Source organism: Schistocerca nitens, chromosome 6 (genome assembly GCF_023898315.1).
Source record: "Schistocerca nitens isolate TAMUIC-IGC-003100 chromosome 6, iqSchNite1.1, whole genome shotgun sequence".
NCBI lineage: Eukaryota > Metazoa > Arthropoda > Insecta > Orthoptera > Acrididae > Schistocerca > Schistocerca nitens.
In genome coordinates, this window is record NC_064619.1 from 601489727 (window position 1) to 601508185 (window position 18459).

Below are 18459 nucleotides of genomic sequence, written 5' to 3' on the forward strand. Positions count from 1 at the left end.
TTTTAAGCATCAACTCAAAATTACCACCTGGACCTGTGTATATTGTAACTATTAATGTTAACTTTTCATGGATTTCTACGTTTGTAGCTGATGCATATGCTGCTCACTGCAAAAATCTAAAGATGGCAATGTTTTATATTTGTATCTCATTTTACTGTAAGCACCAACTCCTCCTCCTCGCCGTATCTGATGCTATTTTAGTCAAGTGACAATCAGAAATAAATAGAAAAGCTGCATGATTTGTAGACTGCAATTCATCAACTAGAATATAAAATTAGTTCGTTGCCAACCTTCTAATATATTGATTCCATGTCCAGTTTTTATCTTCACATTAAAGGATCAAAATTATCAGCTTTATTGGCTTTTAATACTGATAGCCTGAACTCTGAATTTACCCTAAAAAATGCTGCTCTCCCAACAGACTACAGGGATATTCCTATGATAGCAGTATCTCCCTCAGAGGTAATAACTATTAGTGTTTTTCAGACATACTATGATAGCATGGATTTTGTTCTTTATAGAAACCTCTTTTGTCCCAGTAAAATGCGATGCCCTTTATTATGAGTATTTGTAAAGGTCAAAATGATTTTAAAAAATTATGCTGCCTCTAAAAAACCAGATTGTTTATAGGGATAGATGCTTTTTGGCCCAATTTTGGTAGCAGATGGAAAGCCCCATATCACACTTCTCAAGAAATTTTTGCAAACACATTATTGTAGCTTGGTGTATATATGAACAAAATTATTCTGGGCAAACATTTGATGGTATTCCAGTGTAGGCCTAGTCCATGTGCTCAGGGAAAACTTTTGCCTGATACAAGAAGATCTTGTAGCACTGATTGCAATTTCTGTAAAAGCTCCAGGCCAGCTTGCTACAAGCGTCTCCTAATAATGGTCAGTCAGAACAGTGCTAAGGAGGAATCTCAGTAGTAGTACTGCCTGCAGTTTCTGCCAGACTCTTTATGGGACAATCAGCATAACATCTGCACAGGTAGCATTGTCTTCAGATCATATTTGATATCATTATCAGTAGCAACTTACGGCATTTCGTAGTCTATGTACACTGCTGTTTTTGTAGTACTGCCAGCTGTGACCCCTTATAAATGTGTGATGCATGCTGTAAATTGAAGCATAATACTCTACAGCAATGATTGAGCACTTGTAGGGTAGTCTGTGAGCAGCTCACCTTGAGAACCCAGAAAATGATAGCCAAGGCTTTTCCTACGACTGGAAAAGGTTTTGATTTCGTTGGTGCACTTCCACATTTGGTCATCCGCTGTTAAGATTAGTCCTTTGTCTCTGGCATGTAATGGTGAATCAATATCTGATGAACTGCAGCAAAATTTTGGAGTTGTATTTAAATAATTTTAAACATTCTGCTGGGAACTGGCAGTTTCCAAGAAGGTAGCTAGGAAGAGGAGGTACTCAGACAGTTTTACTTTGCATACATGCAATAGATACGACCAACTGTCAGAGTTGAGTGGAGAGGAGCCTCATGTAGCCGTAGATGTAGGTAACTTGCAGCAGTCCTCAGCAATTAGGAGGCCTAGGTTAGCTGCAAAGTCTAGCAGAAAGAAGGTTCTGCTGCTAGGTAGTTCCCACGGTAGAGGTGTGGGCCAGCAGTTGCAAGAAGTGTTGGGGGGTGAGTACCAGGTCATCAGCATTGTGAAGCCTAGTGCAGGGTTGGCTCAGGTGACTGAAAGCATAGGGGAGTTATGTAAGAATTTTACGAAAGAGGATCAGGTAGTGATAGTGGGTGGAGCAGGGAACAGTCTCGATAGGGACGGGGAATATGATGTCAATGGTGACTTGGTTAAGATAGCTATTCAAACTGGTGGTACTAATGTGCATTTCGTGCAGCTGTTTCAGCGTCATGATCAACCTCACCTTAATGCGGCTGTTAGGCGCATTAATGTGGGGCTGGGGAGGGCACTGATGGCGGAGGGCATGGATCACATCTCAGTGGTGCCAGTTGGGTCTATCAGTAGATGGGGTTTCACTAGGCATGGCCTGCACCTCAATAGGTATGGGAAGGGGAGGATAGCTAAGCTTATAGGTGACAGTGTAGTGGGTGGTGGTGGTGGTGGTGGTATCACTCATTGAAAAATTCCTATAGTAGTTGGTGTTAGAGCTGCACCTTTTTTAGACTGAAGTCAGCTGATAGGTATACCTGCTTAAAGGAAGTGCCCCTAACTAAGGGCTCACCTCCAGAGGATGTAATGTTTCCAAGTAGAGAAGGAATTAGCATATTTCATCAAAATATAAGAGGTATTAGAGATAAAGTTAGTGAACTGCTTATAGATGCTAACTCTGAAATTATTGGTATATCAGAGCACCACTTAAATAATTTGATAATTCAGAGGCTTCCTTTACCAGGCTACAGATTAGCTGGCTGTTTCTCAAGGAGTTCCTTGCGGGGTGGGGGAGTGGCTCTGTACGTAAAAAACAGTATTTCATCTGAGACCATAGACGTATCACAACACTGCACTGAACAGATATTTGAAAGTTGTGCAGCATTAGTTGAATTTAGTGAAACTAAACTTCTAATTGCTGTTGTTTATAGGTCCCCTAACTCCGACTTAAGAGCATTTTTGCTTAAGCTAGAAAGGGTGTTCTTGATTCACTTTGTAGGAAGCACCAGAAAGTAGTTCTATGTGGTGACTTCAATATTAATTTTGTACATGATTGTGCAAGAAAAAGGATGTTGGTAGATCTCCTAAATTTATATGATCTGATGCAAACTGTGTTTTTTCCAACTAGGGTGCAGGGGAACAGAAGCACAGTCATAGACAATATTTTTATTCATTCTTCATTACTAGATGGGCATTCTGTTAGTAAAAGGGTGAATGGCCTTTCAGACCATGATGCACAAATTTTAACACTAAAAGGTTTTTGTACTCTAACCAATGCCGTATTTAATTACAAACTACGAAGGAAAGTTAATCCAACAGCAATAGAGAGTTTTTCAAAACTTGTCAAGGTACAAGAGTGGCAAGATGTTTATAGTGCCGATAATATAGATGATAAATACAATGCTTTCCATAACATATTTATCATGCTCTTTGAGAGTTGCTTTCCATTAGAACATTCTAAACGGGGTACTAGCAGTAATGGACAGCCCGGTTGGCTGACTAGGATATCATGTAGAACAAAGCGGGAATTATATCAAAATGTTAGAAGTAGTCACAATCAAGCTACAGTAGCCCATTACAAACAGTATTGTAAGGTGCTTAAAAATGTTATTAGCAAGGCAAAAAGTATGTGGTATGCAAATAGAATAGCTAATTCACAGGATAAAATAAAAGCCATATGGTCAGTTGTGAAGGAAGTGTCTGGTCAGCAGCACAAGGTTGACAATATAAAGTCAGTTTGCAGTAATAATATTTCTGTTACTGATAAATCAGATATATGTACAGTATTTAACAACCATTAACTGAGCATTGCTGGTGAATTAAATAAAAATTTAGTATCTACAGGAAATCATATAAATTTCTTAGCAAATGCCTTTCCAAGATTGACATCTGAAATACTCCTCTGTGAAATGGATATAATAGAGGGAAACATTCCACGTGAGAAAAATATATCTAAAAACAAAGATGATGTGACTTACCAAACGAAAGCGCTGGCAGGTCGATAGACACACAAACAAACACAAACATACACAAAAAATTCAAGCTTCCGCAACCAACGGTTGCTTCATCAGGAAAGAGGGAAGGAGAGGGAAAGACAAAAGGATGTGGGTTTTAAAGGAGAGGGTAAGGAGTCATTCCAATCCCGGGAGCGGAAAGACTTACCTTAGGGGGAAAAAAGGACAGGTATACACTCGCACACACACTCAGATCCAACCGCACATACACAGACACAAGCACCCGCTTCCCCCTCCACCCCGCCCGCCGGCTCCTCTGGACCCAGCCTCCCGCGGCCAGGTGGTGGGGGGCACACCGCAGGTATAAAGGGACCGGCATCCGCAAAGTCTCGGTACTTCGCCAGAAGATGATGAGTATGTCACTCGTCGAAACGTCGCAGTGTGAAGACACCGCCACCTGGCTGGAAGCCCGAGAACTCTTCGCCAGCTGTATACTCCGGGAAAGCATACATTCACATTTACGTCTTTTATGTATTTTATAATATCACTCGTCGCAGTGAGGAAGTCTTCTAAAGGACCTTAGCAGGCACGTGCAGGACATGTCGATACAACATGAGCAATTATCTGTCGTTCATCACCAAAGTCACATGATGGTGATGAAGATTTGCCCCACTTGTAGAGTGTGTCTGTGAATTGTCCATGGCCCGTTCAGATGCGTTTCGAGGTAGTCCAAATTTCCTGAAGCTGGTCGAATCCAGGGGTTTCTTCTGGATACAAGGCAGCTTCAAACATTGTGGGGAACAGTTTTATTGCCAGCAGCATTCCCATTCATCAATGGGATTGAATTGAGGTTCCATGAACATTCTGGCTGTGGTGAGAGTGGTATGTCTTGATCGTAGTCTTTTTCGCCCCCAGTGAATAAGCTGTTTATTATTGGAAGGTCAGTGTTATTAACAGTCTTCTCATATTCATGCAGTAGCGCGCTCTTCAGTTTGATATAACGAGGTGCAATGTGGCTCAAGATGGGCAGCCAGTATGTGGAAGAAGACTGTATTGATCCGTTAACAATGCACATGGCCTCATTCAGTTGTACATATGTCTTTTTTACATGTGGACCATTAAGCCAGACAGGTGCACAGTACTCTGCTGCTGAGTATACCAAACTGAGTGTTGATACCCAGAGTGTGTCTGCTGAAAATCCCCAATGAGAGCTGCAGAGTTATGGAGAATGTTGTTTCTAGTTTTAAGCTTAGCAGATGTTTGTGTCAAGTGCTCCTTGAAAGAGAGGGCCCTATCTAATGTGTTGTTGTTGTTGTGGTCTTCAGTCCTGAGACTGGTTTGATGCAGCTCTCCATGCTACTCTATCCTGTGCAAGCTTCTTCATCTCCCAGTACCTACTGCAACCTACATCCTTCTGAATCTGCTTAGTGTATTCATCTCTTGGTCTCCCCCTACGATTTTTACCCTCCACGATGCCCTCCAATACTAAATTGGTGATCCCTTGATGCCTCAGAACATGTCCTACCAACCGATCCCTTCTTCTGGTCAAGTTGTGCCACAAACTTCTCTTCTCCCCAATCCTATTCAATACTTCCTCATTAGTTACGTGATCTACCCATCTAATCTTCAGCATTCTTCTGTAGCCGGCCGCGGTGGTCTCGCGGTTCTAGGCGCGCAGTCCGGAACCGCGCGACTGCTACGGTCGCAGGTTCGAATCCTGCCTCGGGCATGGATGTGTGTGATGTCGTTAGGTTGGTTAGGTTTAACTAGTTCTAAGTTCTAGGGGACTGATGACCTAAGATGTTAAGTCCCATAGTGCTCAGAACCATTTGATCCATTCTTCTGTAGCACCACATTTCGAAAGCTTCTATTCTCTTCTTGTCCAAACTATTTACCGTCCATGTTTCACTTCCATACATGGCTACACTCCATACAAATACTTTCAGAAATGACTTCCTGACACTTAAATCTATACTCGATGTTAACAAATTTCTCTTCTTCAGAAACGCTTTCCTTGCCATTGCCAGTCTACATTTTATATCCTCTCTACTTCGACCATCATCAGTTATTTTGCTCCCCAAAAAGCAAAACTCCTTTACCACTTTAAGTGTCTCATTTCCTAATCTAATTCCCTCAGCATCACCCGACTTAATTTGACTACATTCCATTATCCTCGTTTTGCTTTTGTTTATGTTCATCTTATATCCTCCCTTCAAGACACCATCCATTCCGTTGAACTGCTCTTCCAAGTCCTTTGCTGTCTCTTACAGAATTACAAAGTCATCGGCGAACCTCAAAGTTTTTATTTCTTCTCCATGGATTTTAATACCTACTCCGAATTTTTCTTTTGTTTCCTTTACTGCTTGCTCAATATATAGATTGAATAACATCGGGGAGAGGCTACAACCCTGTCTTACTCCCTTCCCAACCGCTGCTTCCCTTTCATGTCCCTCGACTCTTATAACTGCCATCTGGTTTCTGTACAAATTGTAAATAGCCTTTCGCTCACTGTATTTTACCCCTGCCACCTTTAGAATTTGAAAGAGAGTATTCCAGTCAAAATTGTCAAAAGCTTTCTCTAAGTCTACAAATGCTAGAAACGTAGGTTTGCCTTTCCTTAATCTTTCTTCTAAGATAAGTCGTAAGGTCAGTATTGCCTCACATGTTCCAGTATTTCTATGAAATCCAACCTGATCTCCCCCGAGGTCGGCTTCTACTAGTTTTTCAATTCGCCTGTAAAGAATTCGTGTTAGTATTTTGCAGCTGTGGCTTATTAAACTGATTGTCCGGTAATTTTCACATCGGTCAACACCTGCTTTCTTTGGGATTGGAATTATTATATTCTTCTTGAAGTCTGAGGGTATTTCACCTGTTTCATACATCTTGCTCACCAGATGGTAGAGTTTTGTCAGGACTGGCTCTCCCAAGGCCGTCAGTAGTTCCAATGGAATGTTGTCTACTCCAGGGGCCTTGTTTCGACTCAGGTCTTTCAGTGCTCTGTCAAACTCTTCACGCAGTATCGTATCTCCCATTTCATCTTCATCTACATCCTCTTCCATTTCCATAATATTGTCCTCAAGTACATCGCCCTTGTATAGACCCTCTATTGACTCCTTCCACCTTTCTGCTTTCCCTTCTTTGCTTAGAACTGGGTTTCCATCTGAGGTCTTGATATTCATACAAGGGGTTCTCTTATCTCCAAAGGTCTCTCTAATTTTCCTGTAGGCAGTATCTATCTTACCCCTAGTGAGATAAGCCTCTACATCCTTACATTTGTCCTCTAGCCATCCCTGCTTAGTCATTTTGCACTTCCTGTCGATCTCATTTTTGAGACGTTTGTATTCCTTTTTGCGTGCTTTATTTACTGCATTTTTATATTTTCTCCTTTCATCAATTAAATTCAATATTTCTTCTGTTACCCAAGGATTTCTACTAGCCCTCGTCTTTTTACCTATTTGATCCTCTGCTGCCTTCACTACTTCATCCCTCAAAGCTACCCATTCCTCTTCTACTGTATTTCTTTCCCCCATTCCTGTCAATTGTTCCCTTATGCTCTCCCTGAAACTCTGTACAACCTCTGGTTCTTTTAGTTTATCCAGGTCCCATCTCCTTAAATTCCCACCTTTTTGCAGTTTCTTCAGTTTTAATCTACAGGTCAAAACCAATAGATTGTGGTCAGAGTCCACATCTGCCCCTGGAAATGTCTTAAAATTTAAAACCTGATTCCTAAATCTCTGTCTTACCATTATATAATCTATCTGATACCTTTTAGTATCTCCAGGGTTCTTCCATGTATACAACCTTCTATCATGATTCTTAAACCAAGTGTTAGCTATGATTAAGTTGTGCTCTGTGCAAAATTCTACCAGGCGGCTTCCTCTTTCATTTCTTAGCCCCAATCCAAATTCACCTACTACGTTTCCTTCTCTCCCTTTTCCTACACTCGAATTCCAGTCACCCATGACTATTAAATTTTCGTCTCCCTTCACTATCTGAATAATTTCTTTTATTTCATCATACATTTCTTCAATTTCTTCGTCATCTGCAGAGCTAGTTGGCATATAAACTTGTACTACTGTAGTAGGTGTGGGCTTCGTGTCTATCTTGGCCACAATAATGCGTTCACTATGCTGTTTGTAGTAGCTTACCCGCACTCCTATTTTCCTATTCATTATTAAACCTACTCCTGCATTACCCCTATTTGACTTTGTGTTGATAACCCTGTAGGTACCTGACCAGAAGTCTTGTTCCTCCTGCCACCGAACTTCACTAATTCCCACTATATCTAACTTTAACCTATCCATTTCCCTTTTTAAATTTTCTAACCTACCTGCCCGATTAAGGGATCTGACATTCCACGCTCCGATCCGTAGAACGCCAGTTTTCTTTCTCCTGATAACGACATCCTCTTGAGTAGTCCCCGCCCGAAGATCCGAATGGGGGACTATTTTACCTCCGGAATATTTTACCCAAGAGGACGCCATCATCATTTAATCATACAGTAAAGCTGCATGCCCTCGGGAAAAATTACGGCTGTAGTTTCCCCTTGCTTTCAGCCGTTCGCAGTACCAGCACAGCAAGGCCATTTTGGTTATTGTTACAAGGCCAGATCAGTCAATCATCCAGACTGTTGCCCTTGCAACTACTCAAAAGGCTGCTGCCCCTCTTCAGGAACCACACATTTGTCTGGCCTCTCAACAGATACCCCTCCGTTGTGGTTGTACCTACGGTACCGCTATCTGTATCGCTGAGGCACGCAAGCCTCCCCACCAACGGCAAGGTCCATGGTTCGTGGGGGGGGGGGGATCTAATGTGTACCCAAGGTATTTTGGTTGCATATTATGATGAAGTTTGTCTCCTTCAAAATAGATATCGAAGGCTCTGTGTTCCAATCTATTGGACAGGTGAAAACATGAAACTTCTGTTTTATTTGAGATTGGTTGTAACCTCCATATGTGGAATTAGTGGCTGAAGATATATAGATCAGAAGTTAGAATTTCGTCAGTTCTTTCAAAGGTTTTGTGTTGGGTAGCTGTTGTCCAGTCGTCTACATAGCCAAACTTTCTGGACTGTGTGGAGGGATAACAGAGATTAAGCAAGAGAGGAACAAGGACAGATCCCTGTGGTAAACCATTATTCAATACTTTTAGGCAGCTAGTGTCTTTTTCTGTAGTTACACTAAATGTAACTGGGGGACAATGACTGCATCTGTGACAAACCATAAGTCACGCATGTCCTCTGAGGGGTGCTACAGAAGTTACGTCAAGGCAAATATCTAAAGCCAAGAAGTTGAGGTAGCCAGATAGTCTCAAAGATCTCCTGGCTAAAATGAATTTGTCACAAGACATGGACTCACACCTATTAGCCAAAAGCATTATCATACTCACTACTTCACGTAAAATCTGATGAGCACAGGCCATCAGTATGTTTGCATATGGCATCTTACCAGTCTCGCCAGTTGTATGGGTTTTGCAACTATCCTTTTCACAATATTGTTACATTCCATCATGGATTTTCCATTGTTTGATTTCAGCATATTCAATGGATGCATGGACACACTTCACAAATGTTGAAAATTTCCTTCAGTGGCAACCTAATTCTTTTAAAACTTGTGAATTTAAACTTTCGAAATTGAAGCACTTTATCACGGTTCATGACTCGGTAATTTATTTATTTTCCCTCCATGAAAACTTTGCCTCTATCACTAAAAGAGCAAGTAAATCTATTTCTCTAGACTTAACAATGTGCTCTTTCCAAAGATAATAGTGGCATGATCTGTCTGTATTGTATTTGTTATATTTCAACCAGCAATTTGCAACATTAATCAACATACATTGTTTCACTATAGTAATGCTGGACGATATTGGGACCATCGTACCAGTCAGCATTTCCTTTCTTGAATATGAGGGATCATTTTCAGCCCAGGTTTGAGGTCCTCATGAGCTACTAAAGATTAGTGTGCGGTATCCAGTGCTGAACTCAAGTGACTGTTCACTATGAAAGTAAAATTCACATTATTTTCTGGGAGAGTAGAGAATAAGCTATACAAGCAATGTGTTATACAGAAAGTCATCCTAAAGTACAATGATGAAACACAGATAAGAAAGACAGTGGTGGGAAAGTATTGCAGATTGTGGGGACTGCTTGCATCCAGCTCCATCCAGTGAATAGGGGTGAAGAGAGTTTTTCTGATGTAACTTATTTCAGAAACAAGAAGTGTAAGAATACACAATAAAAGTGAAAAGCACATTGGAGAGATAAAAAAGGTATTACGTATGTAAGCGTTCAGAGCCAGTAACTTCTTCGTCTGGCAGAAGAGTTCAAGGGGAAGGAAGAGGGGTGAATGAAAAGAACAAGTGAGGTTTAGGAAAAGGGATAGAGCTCAGAAAAGCCACCCAGAACTCCAGGTAAGGAAGACTTACCAAACAGGATGGGTGTTCTCCTGCCACTGCTTGGCAAGTAGATTTTTTCTCTACCCATTTACATTATATTTTCAAAAAGTGGATATTTTTGTTGATACATTACATATGTGAAGTGTTTTTCTGTGGCCTGTGAAGAGGCTTTACATTTTTCAGTTAAGTTACTAGTGGAAGTGGCATTCAAAGATTAGCACATGGAGCCCAAATAAAACTTGCCAGTTTTGTTGTTGAGTGCAATTTACCATTCACAGTGATAGAATGTTTGAAAGGTGTGCTTTGACACATTTCCCGATTAATGTATCCTAAAACAAATGCAAATGAAGCAGACTGTATGTCGAGCCATGATTAAAATGTTGTTACAAAAGTCACGGCGACGAGTTGACAGTCAAACTTTGTGTATTAAAATTTGTAATCTAGATGAACCTGCTATCATAGGATGCACAAAATGTTCCTACATTATGGTTAGATGTTTTGATAATGACTAAAATAGAATAATGGCCAAGGTTTGTTGAACAGTACTTTCCAACATGGGCAGAATAAGACAATCAAGGAAGGTGGAATGAGTGGAATTTTGGTACTATTTACCACCTACATTTCACTTGCGTACAAGGATAAACTCTAGATAGGCACTTACAGATAATACTTCCCAACAATTAAATCTCAAATATGTCTTTTTCATAAAACAGTATTAATTAGGATAGAGTGCGACCCACCATATAGAAGTGAAGAAAGACTTTATCCAGTAGCTTAGTCTACTTTTAAATGTGCCTGTCTGCCAGTTAATGCCTTGTCTATGAGGTGAGTAGAAACCTATCATAATTCATATTAGCATTGTTACATCACAGATTTTCCATTGTTTGATTTCTTTTTCAGAAAAGCTTTTCTTGCTATTGCAAGTCTGCATTTTGTATACTCTGTACTTCCACCACTGTCAGTTATTTTGTTTTCCAAGTAGCAAAATTCACCTGTGTTCAGTTTATTATTTCCTAATAAAAATACCTCAGCATTGCCTGATTTGACTACACTATGTTACCCTTGTTTCACTTTTGTTTATGTTCATATTACGACCTCATTTCAAGACACTAGACATTCCTTTCAACTACTCCTCCAAGTCCTTCACAGTCTATGACAGAATTATAATGTTGTTGGCAAACCTCAAAGTTTTTATTTCTTCATGAAGTGCAAAACCATTTCCAAATTTCGCTTTGGTTTCTTTTACTGCATGTTCAATCTACAGATTGAATAATATCTGCAATAGGCTACAATTCATTCCCACTTCCTTTCCAACTAATTCTCCCATTTAACATCCTTCAGATCTTGTATCTGTCTACAACTCAGTATCTCCACTATAATGTGATTAGCAATTTTTCTTCTCATAATATTGTTACATTCCATCCTGGATTTTCCACTGTATCTTTTACCTGGTTTCTACGCAAACTGTCAATAGCACTTCATTCCATCCCTGCTGCCTTTAGAAATTCAAAGAGCATATTTGTCAAAAGCTGTATATCTAGGTTTGCCTTTTTCAGTGTGTCCTCTATCTAGAAAACATGACATCTTATTTTAAAGAGGGAAAAAGTACACTTGCAAGATATAAACCCAAGAAATCAATCCTGTGTGAAAATTTGGGTCAAAATTCTGATAATATGATGATCTGAAAGAATAGCTTCTAATATTCGTCCACTGGGTGTCATCTGATGTCAGATACACTGTTGCTTTGAACATTTTTATGTTGTAGTTCTAACTGCATACTATGAAAATTATGGCCTCATTCTTTGCACAGGTTGGATTTTGGTGGTGCAAGTGTGCTTTTTTTCCCTCCATAATAAATGAGGTCAAGTTGGTGCTGTTTACTTGTAAGATAAGTCATTAGATCACTGCCTGCGTGTTGCTACATTTCTCCGAAAACCAAGCTGCTCTTTAAAGAGGTCATCTTCGAACCATCTTTCCATTATTCCATAAATAATTTGTGTTGTTATTTCAGAACATTAACTGTTCACACTATTCACATTTGTCAGCACCTGCCTTCTTTGGAATTGGAATTAATATATTCTTCATGAAACTGGAGGATATTTCTCATGTGTTGTATTACTTACATGCGTAATAGTTTTGTCATGGCTGACTCTCCCAAATATTTCTATAGTTCTGAGGGAATGCCATCTATTCCAGGGCTCTTGTTTTCACTTAGGTTTTTCAGTGTACTGTCAAATCGTCCTAACGGCCTCGTATCTCCCATCTCATCTTCATCTGCTTCATGTTTCCTTTCTATAATATTGTATTCATTTTTCTTTCCTGTGAATAGTTCTTTTGCATATTTCGTCTACTGTCAGCTTTCTCTTCTTTCCCTACTGGCGTGTCATCAGATATGTAATGTTCATGTAGATGTTTCTCTCTCCTGCAAATGTATCTTTAATTTTTGCATTTGTGGCATCTGTTTCTTCCAGTCATACGTGCTTTTAAAGGTTTGCTTTTCTCCTCTAGCCATTCCTGTTTTGGTATTTGACACCACTTGTCAATGTGAATTTTGATATGTATGTATTCCCATTTGCAGCATTCTTATATTTTCACCACCATCACCTTCTTATTCTTGTTTGCATTCTTCACTTCATGGAGTATGCTTTACAGCTCTTTCTGTCTTCACTGTTTGTTCATAATTAATTACTTATTCAACAAATCTGTCTTCTTCATTTGTTAGTATGTTACTTCATTTTTATACTATTTTGCTCAGTTTTTCATTTATACAATGTGTGTAAGTTGTTCTCTTGTAATATTGTTTTGTACTTGATCTGAGGGTGTATCTTTTAATATTCCTTAAAAATTTCATTTCTTTTGTCTTTCTTAGTTAACATCCAAGATAAGTAGTACCCAAGGATTTCTATTGGGCCTTGTCTTTGTGTCTATTTAATCCTCTGCTGCTTTCACTATATCACTTCTTGAATCTACTTATTTGTCTTCTTTTGTATTTATTTTCCTGTTTCAGCCAATAATTGCCTAATGCTTCCAATAAAACTCCCAGTAACCTGTGCCCTGGTTCAATTTGCTTAATTTCCTATGTTCCTGCAATTTATTAATTTTTAATGTGCAGTTCATAACCTATTAATTATCAGAGCTTGCACCTGCTCTTGAAAATGTTCGAGAGTTCAAAATCTGGCACAAAATCTGTGTTTTACTTTTACATAATTTTATCTGAAATCTTTCTACATCTTCAGGTCTTTTTGATATGTACAGTCTTCTTTCTTAATTCTTAAACCTTGTGTTAGCAATGATTAAATTGTTCTTTGTGGTTTATACTCTATATAAAATTAAAATGTCACACTGTTTTGTGTTGTTATTGCACTAATAATATAATGTAGTGTTGTTTATTTCAGCGAAGACATGATGCAAACACGTATACTGAAAGTGTGGAGAGGGAAACAATTAGATTAGGAGAAGGAAAAACAGTATCTCGCTGCAGCAGTTGCAGCTACAGAATTTGATCCTGCATTACAGTGTGTTCACCTCACCATTAATATTGTTCCAAAAATTAATTCAGTTTATGTACACTCACTGTCTCACATAAGTTTAATTTTGTAAGACATTAAAAGGCGCATTATTGACAAAAGTGCCACAGAAGTTGTACAAATTTATTTATGGATGCCATTTTGCAATATTTTAATTGTATATAAACTGTGTGTGTGTGTGTGTGTGTGTGTGTGTGTGTGTGTGTGTGTGTGTGTGTGTACGGGGTGTGCATGTGAAAGATGAAATATAATAATATTTATGTCACAAATACTGTACACTATTTTAAGAGAATTTAATTGTATCACAATTCACAATGCTATAGATCTGAATGCTGTTTATGTGTGAAAAATGGCATTTTGTATCATATTTTTCAAATGAAATGAATTTTCTACATTGTATAAAGTGTTTTTGTTTTGATCTTGTATGAAAATTTTATGACTGTATCATTAAAAAGTGATGTTACACTGTTGTGATTTTACTATAGTAGGTGTCATAACTTGAAACTCATCTTTTTATGTGGAAAACACAAAATGTATTTTGAAAATGTTTATTGTTTTTTAAAATGTGTTGTTTTTCTTGTTTCTTTAAAATGCTTTGTTTTTCTTGTTTATGTTTAGCTCAGTAACATCTACCAGATCTTATATTTTTGTAAAACAGTATTATGATAAACATAACCAGTATTTTATATAGTTGACATTGTTGTAAAAAATTATTAAAAGTTTAATATTCAGAGAAACAATTATCAGTGTTTAACTCAGAAACTGTTTTCTATGCTTGTCTTCTTCTTATTTTAATTTTGGACATCTGAGGACATCATTAATTTGGGTCAACTTCTGTTTCTTTTTGTCTTTTTCCTTGTCCAGTATTCTTTTATTGTCATACTTTGGAACCTACTTCACTCTTCTGTCCGTGATTTTGCCCTGGGGTGTAATGCTGTGCTGGAAACCTGTGAAAGCCTGCTTTTTTATTACCCTGTTGTAAATCTCTGATTCCTGTTCCTTCCAGAGCCTTTTGTATTATACTTGTATTAATACATATTTAAAAAATCTGTTGCCACTTTTGAGGTCCTAGGGAACCAGCCATTTATGCCATTATTTAAAGTTACTGGTATGTATGTAACTGGTGAATCTCCAAGAATAATACTAAAAAAAAGGGCCTAGCTTCAAGATTTATTTTTCATATTTACTTTACTTCTTTACTAGATTACAAGTGCCAGAATAATGATACGGAAATATAATTTTCCTCCCAAAGAAAAGTGTGAGTTAAGTTATTGAGAGATTTCTTGCTCTTGAGCTTCCAGAATTTCTTGCTCACTCAACAAAAAAGATATATTTGTAGCAGAATTACAGCCAAATGCAAAATCTAAATAGTACACACACAAAATTGTCAGTGTGGTCATATTGGCTCAGCCATTCAAGACAGCAGCTAATGTTTCTTTCAAAAAAATTCTATAAATTGGCAACAGAAGGCAGTACCACTCAAGGGGCAGGTCATAAGACATACATATATTTTTTTCATAGAAATGAGTCCAGTCTTCGAGCTACAAATGTTAGGCACAGTCTTTTTAACAAGAAGTTGCAGTACGAGCTACAATACCTGTAACGTCACAGGTAAGAGCTTTGAGAGTCTTTTTAAGCACCACGTCATTCCAGGTCTCCCAACAGTGTGAATGGCATCATTCTTATGCGAGATGGCACACCTCCACACGTTGCAAATCCAGTTAAGCAGCTGCTGAAGTGCCATTTTGGAAATGCTAGAATATCAGCCGCCATTTCCCTCCAGCCTGGCTGTCCTGATCACCTGATCTTAATCTCTATGACTTCTGGTGATGGAGCTATCTGAAAAATGTTGTGTTCTGAGTTCTGATTGCAAACTTAGCTGCATTGAAGGCACACATTGCGCAACACGTTCTGAACATGATCCCGGAAACATTTCAATCAGTTGTGAAACATGCTGTTTCTCGATTTCAACTTGTAGCAGAACATGGTGGACAGCATATTGAACATGTTTTGGGCCAGTCACACAGATTTGATTGTGACTGATGCTTTTTATGCAGTTTTAGGCCTCAGGACAGTTAAAAACAGATGTGGTTGATGCTTTTTATGTGGTTTTTGGCATCAGCACAATTAAAAACCGATTTTTCCCATCCGATGTGATATGACCTTGCCTTGGTTGATGGGCTTACGTAACTAACAGTATCACACCTGTACACCCATGCACACCGAGTAGTACAGCTTGTTTACTGTCAAACATACCCCTTAGACATTGTTGTATGATTCAGTCGACCACTATTAAATTGTGATGCTTACAGCGCCATCTATTGCTACATTTTGTAACTATTTATTTTCCTTCTGCCATACGTTTTCCCCCTTCTCTGTTAATATATATATATATATATATATATATATATATATATATATATATATATATATATATATATATATATAGGTCTTTAAATGTGTCTGCTTGTGTCTGTATATGTGTGGATGGATATGTGTGTGTGTGCGAGTGTATACCCGTCCTTTTTTCCCCCTAAGGCAAGTCTTTCCGCTCCCGGGATTGGAATGACTCCTTACCCTCTCCCTTAAAACCCACATCCTTTCGTCTTTCCCTCTCCTTCCCTCTTTCCTGATGAGGCAACAGTTTATTGCGAAAGCTTGAATTTTGTGTGTATGTTTGTGTTTGTTTGTGTGTCTGTCGACCTGCCAGGACTTTCATTTTATATATATATATATATATATTATTATTATTCACGTTTGGGGCCTACTGGACCACGCGAAGTACAATCACGGGGCATTCAGTTATTTTCTTTTAGACTTTCTCTCTGCCCAAATTGTTTTCATTCTCTCGGAATGAGCTCTTTTCCTTTCATCAGACCATGTGGTTCCAGTTTTCTTTGGTTTTTCAGCTTGACCAACTACCCAGTCATGAATTTTTTGCCTAAATAATTTTCTGTCTTGAATTTCATCTTGTTTTATATCTGCCTCTTTCATGTCCTCTTTTATAGCAGCAATCCATTTTATTGTCTCAAATTTAGCTTTACTTCGATTTTCGTAGAATTCCACTACTTGTTTAGTTAGTCTGGTAGCATCCATTCTTTTAATATGCCCATAAAATTTTAATCTGCGTTTTTTCATATCTGAATATATGCTGGTGTATTGTTGAATTTCACTATTTGCTCTTAGCCTGTATGTTCCTTCTTCAGTATATTTTGGACCTAGAATTTTTCTGATTACTTTTCTTTCTCTTTTTTGGATTTCTTGAATGTCCTTTTTTCTGTTTAAAATTAGCGTTTCAGCCCCATAAAGGCACTCTGGTTTTATGACCGTGTTGTAATGTCTCAATTTAGAGTACCTCGAGAGACATTTTTTGTTGTAGATGTCTTTTGTAAGTCTAAAAGCTGTCTCCATCTTTTGACAACGAATTTCATTTCCAATTTTTTCTAGACCAGTCTCTGAGATTGTTTCACCTAAATATTTGAATTGCGAAACTCTTTTGATTTTTCCATACTTAGTTTCCAAAAGTTTGGGTGCCAGTTTGTTGCTAGTCATATACTGTGTTTTTTCAAATGAGATTTGGAGACCTACTCTTTCTGCTGTTTCTTTAAGGATTTCTATTTGTTTCTGAGCAATTTGGATGTCCTGCGTTAGAATAACCAAGTCGTCTGCAAAGGCCAAACAGTCTATTCGAATATTTGTTCGTCCTAATTTCACTGGTTGGTCAATTTTGAACTCCAATTTTCGTTCACGCCACTCTTGTATTACTTTTTCTAGTACGCAGTTAAATAGCAACAGAGAGAGTCCATCACCTTGCCTCACGCCTGTTTTTATTTCAAAGGATTCTGAAATTTCTCCTCTGAACTTTACTTTTGATTTTGTACCAGTTAGCGTGTCTCTGATAATTGCCGTGGTTTTAGGATCCAGGCCTTGTTCTTTCACAATTTGGAAAAAGAGATTCATGATCCACTGAGTCATAAGCCTTTCTAAAATCTACAAAGGTACAAACTAGTTTTTTATTGTAAATTTTTTGATGTCTGAGAATTAGTTTGAGGACTAAAATCTGTTCTGGGCAAGATCTATTTGGCCTGAAACCTGCTTGATATTCGCCAATTTTCCATTCAAGTTGTTGTTGTGCTCGGTTCAGAAGACATTGAGAGAGGATTTTGTATGTGACTGGAAGAAGAGAAATTCCTCTGTAATTATTAACATCAGTTTTGTCTCCCTTCTTATGAAGTGGGTGAATCAAGGCGGTTTTCCATTCATCAGGAATTTTTTCAGTTTGCCAAATGTTTTGCATGATTGAAGTAATTTCTTTAACGGTTTTTGGACCAGCTGCCTTTAAAAGTTCTGCAACAATTCCATCTTCACCAGATGCTTTGTTGTTTTTCAACCTATGAATTTCTTTAATGATTTCCTCTTCATTTGGTGCAAGTGAAACTGGATTGCATTGTTGGGGAATTTTTGGTGGAAATCTTTCTGTGGGCTCGGGGCAATTTAGAAGATTCTTAAAATATTTAGAAAGTTCTTTGCAATTTTCTTGGTTGTTAAGAGCCAACTGTCCATTTTCCTTCTTGAAGCAAAGATTCTGGGGTTGGTACCCCTTTATTTTGGTTTTAAAAGTTTTATAAAAATTTCTGGTATTGTATTTCTGAAAATCTTCTTCAATTTCTAAGAGTTGACTATTCTCATATTGTCTTTTTGTTTGTCTAATTAGTTTTGAAGTGTCTTTTCTAGTTGCCATGAATGTATCATATGTGTCTTCTGTCTTGTTGCTATTCCATGCTTTAAATGCCTCTTGTCTGGCTTTAATTGCATGATCACAGTTTTCATTCCACCAAGCATGTTTCTTGTGTTTTCGTAAAGGAATTTGATCTTGAGCTGTTTTGATAATCTTGTGTTTGAGTTCCCAATTTTGTGCACTTGTTTTGTCAAATTCGTCTGCTAATAATGATGGT

At 38.2% G+C, this 18459-nt stretch overlaps 1 protein-coding gene across 1 annotated transcript in view; it reads left to right on the forward strand.

The window, feature by feature from the left end:
- The window catches only part of LOC126263085 (ras-related protein Rab-43), a 60245-nt gene extending 46028 nt beyond the window's left edge, over window positions 1-14217 (forward strand). The window contains exon 5 of the mRNA XM_049960081.1: window positions 13373-14217. Coding sequence (XP_049816038.1) covers window positions 13373-13480 — 108 coding nt within the window. The 3' untranslated portion in view covers window positions 13481-14217. The remainder of the gene's footprint in view (window positions 1-13372) is intronic.
- Window positions 14218-18459: the final 4242 nt, after the last annotated feature.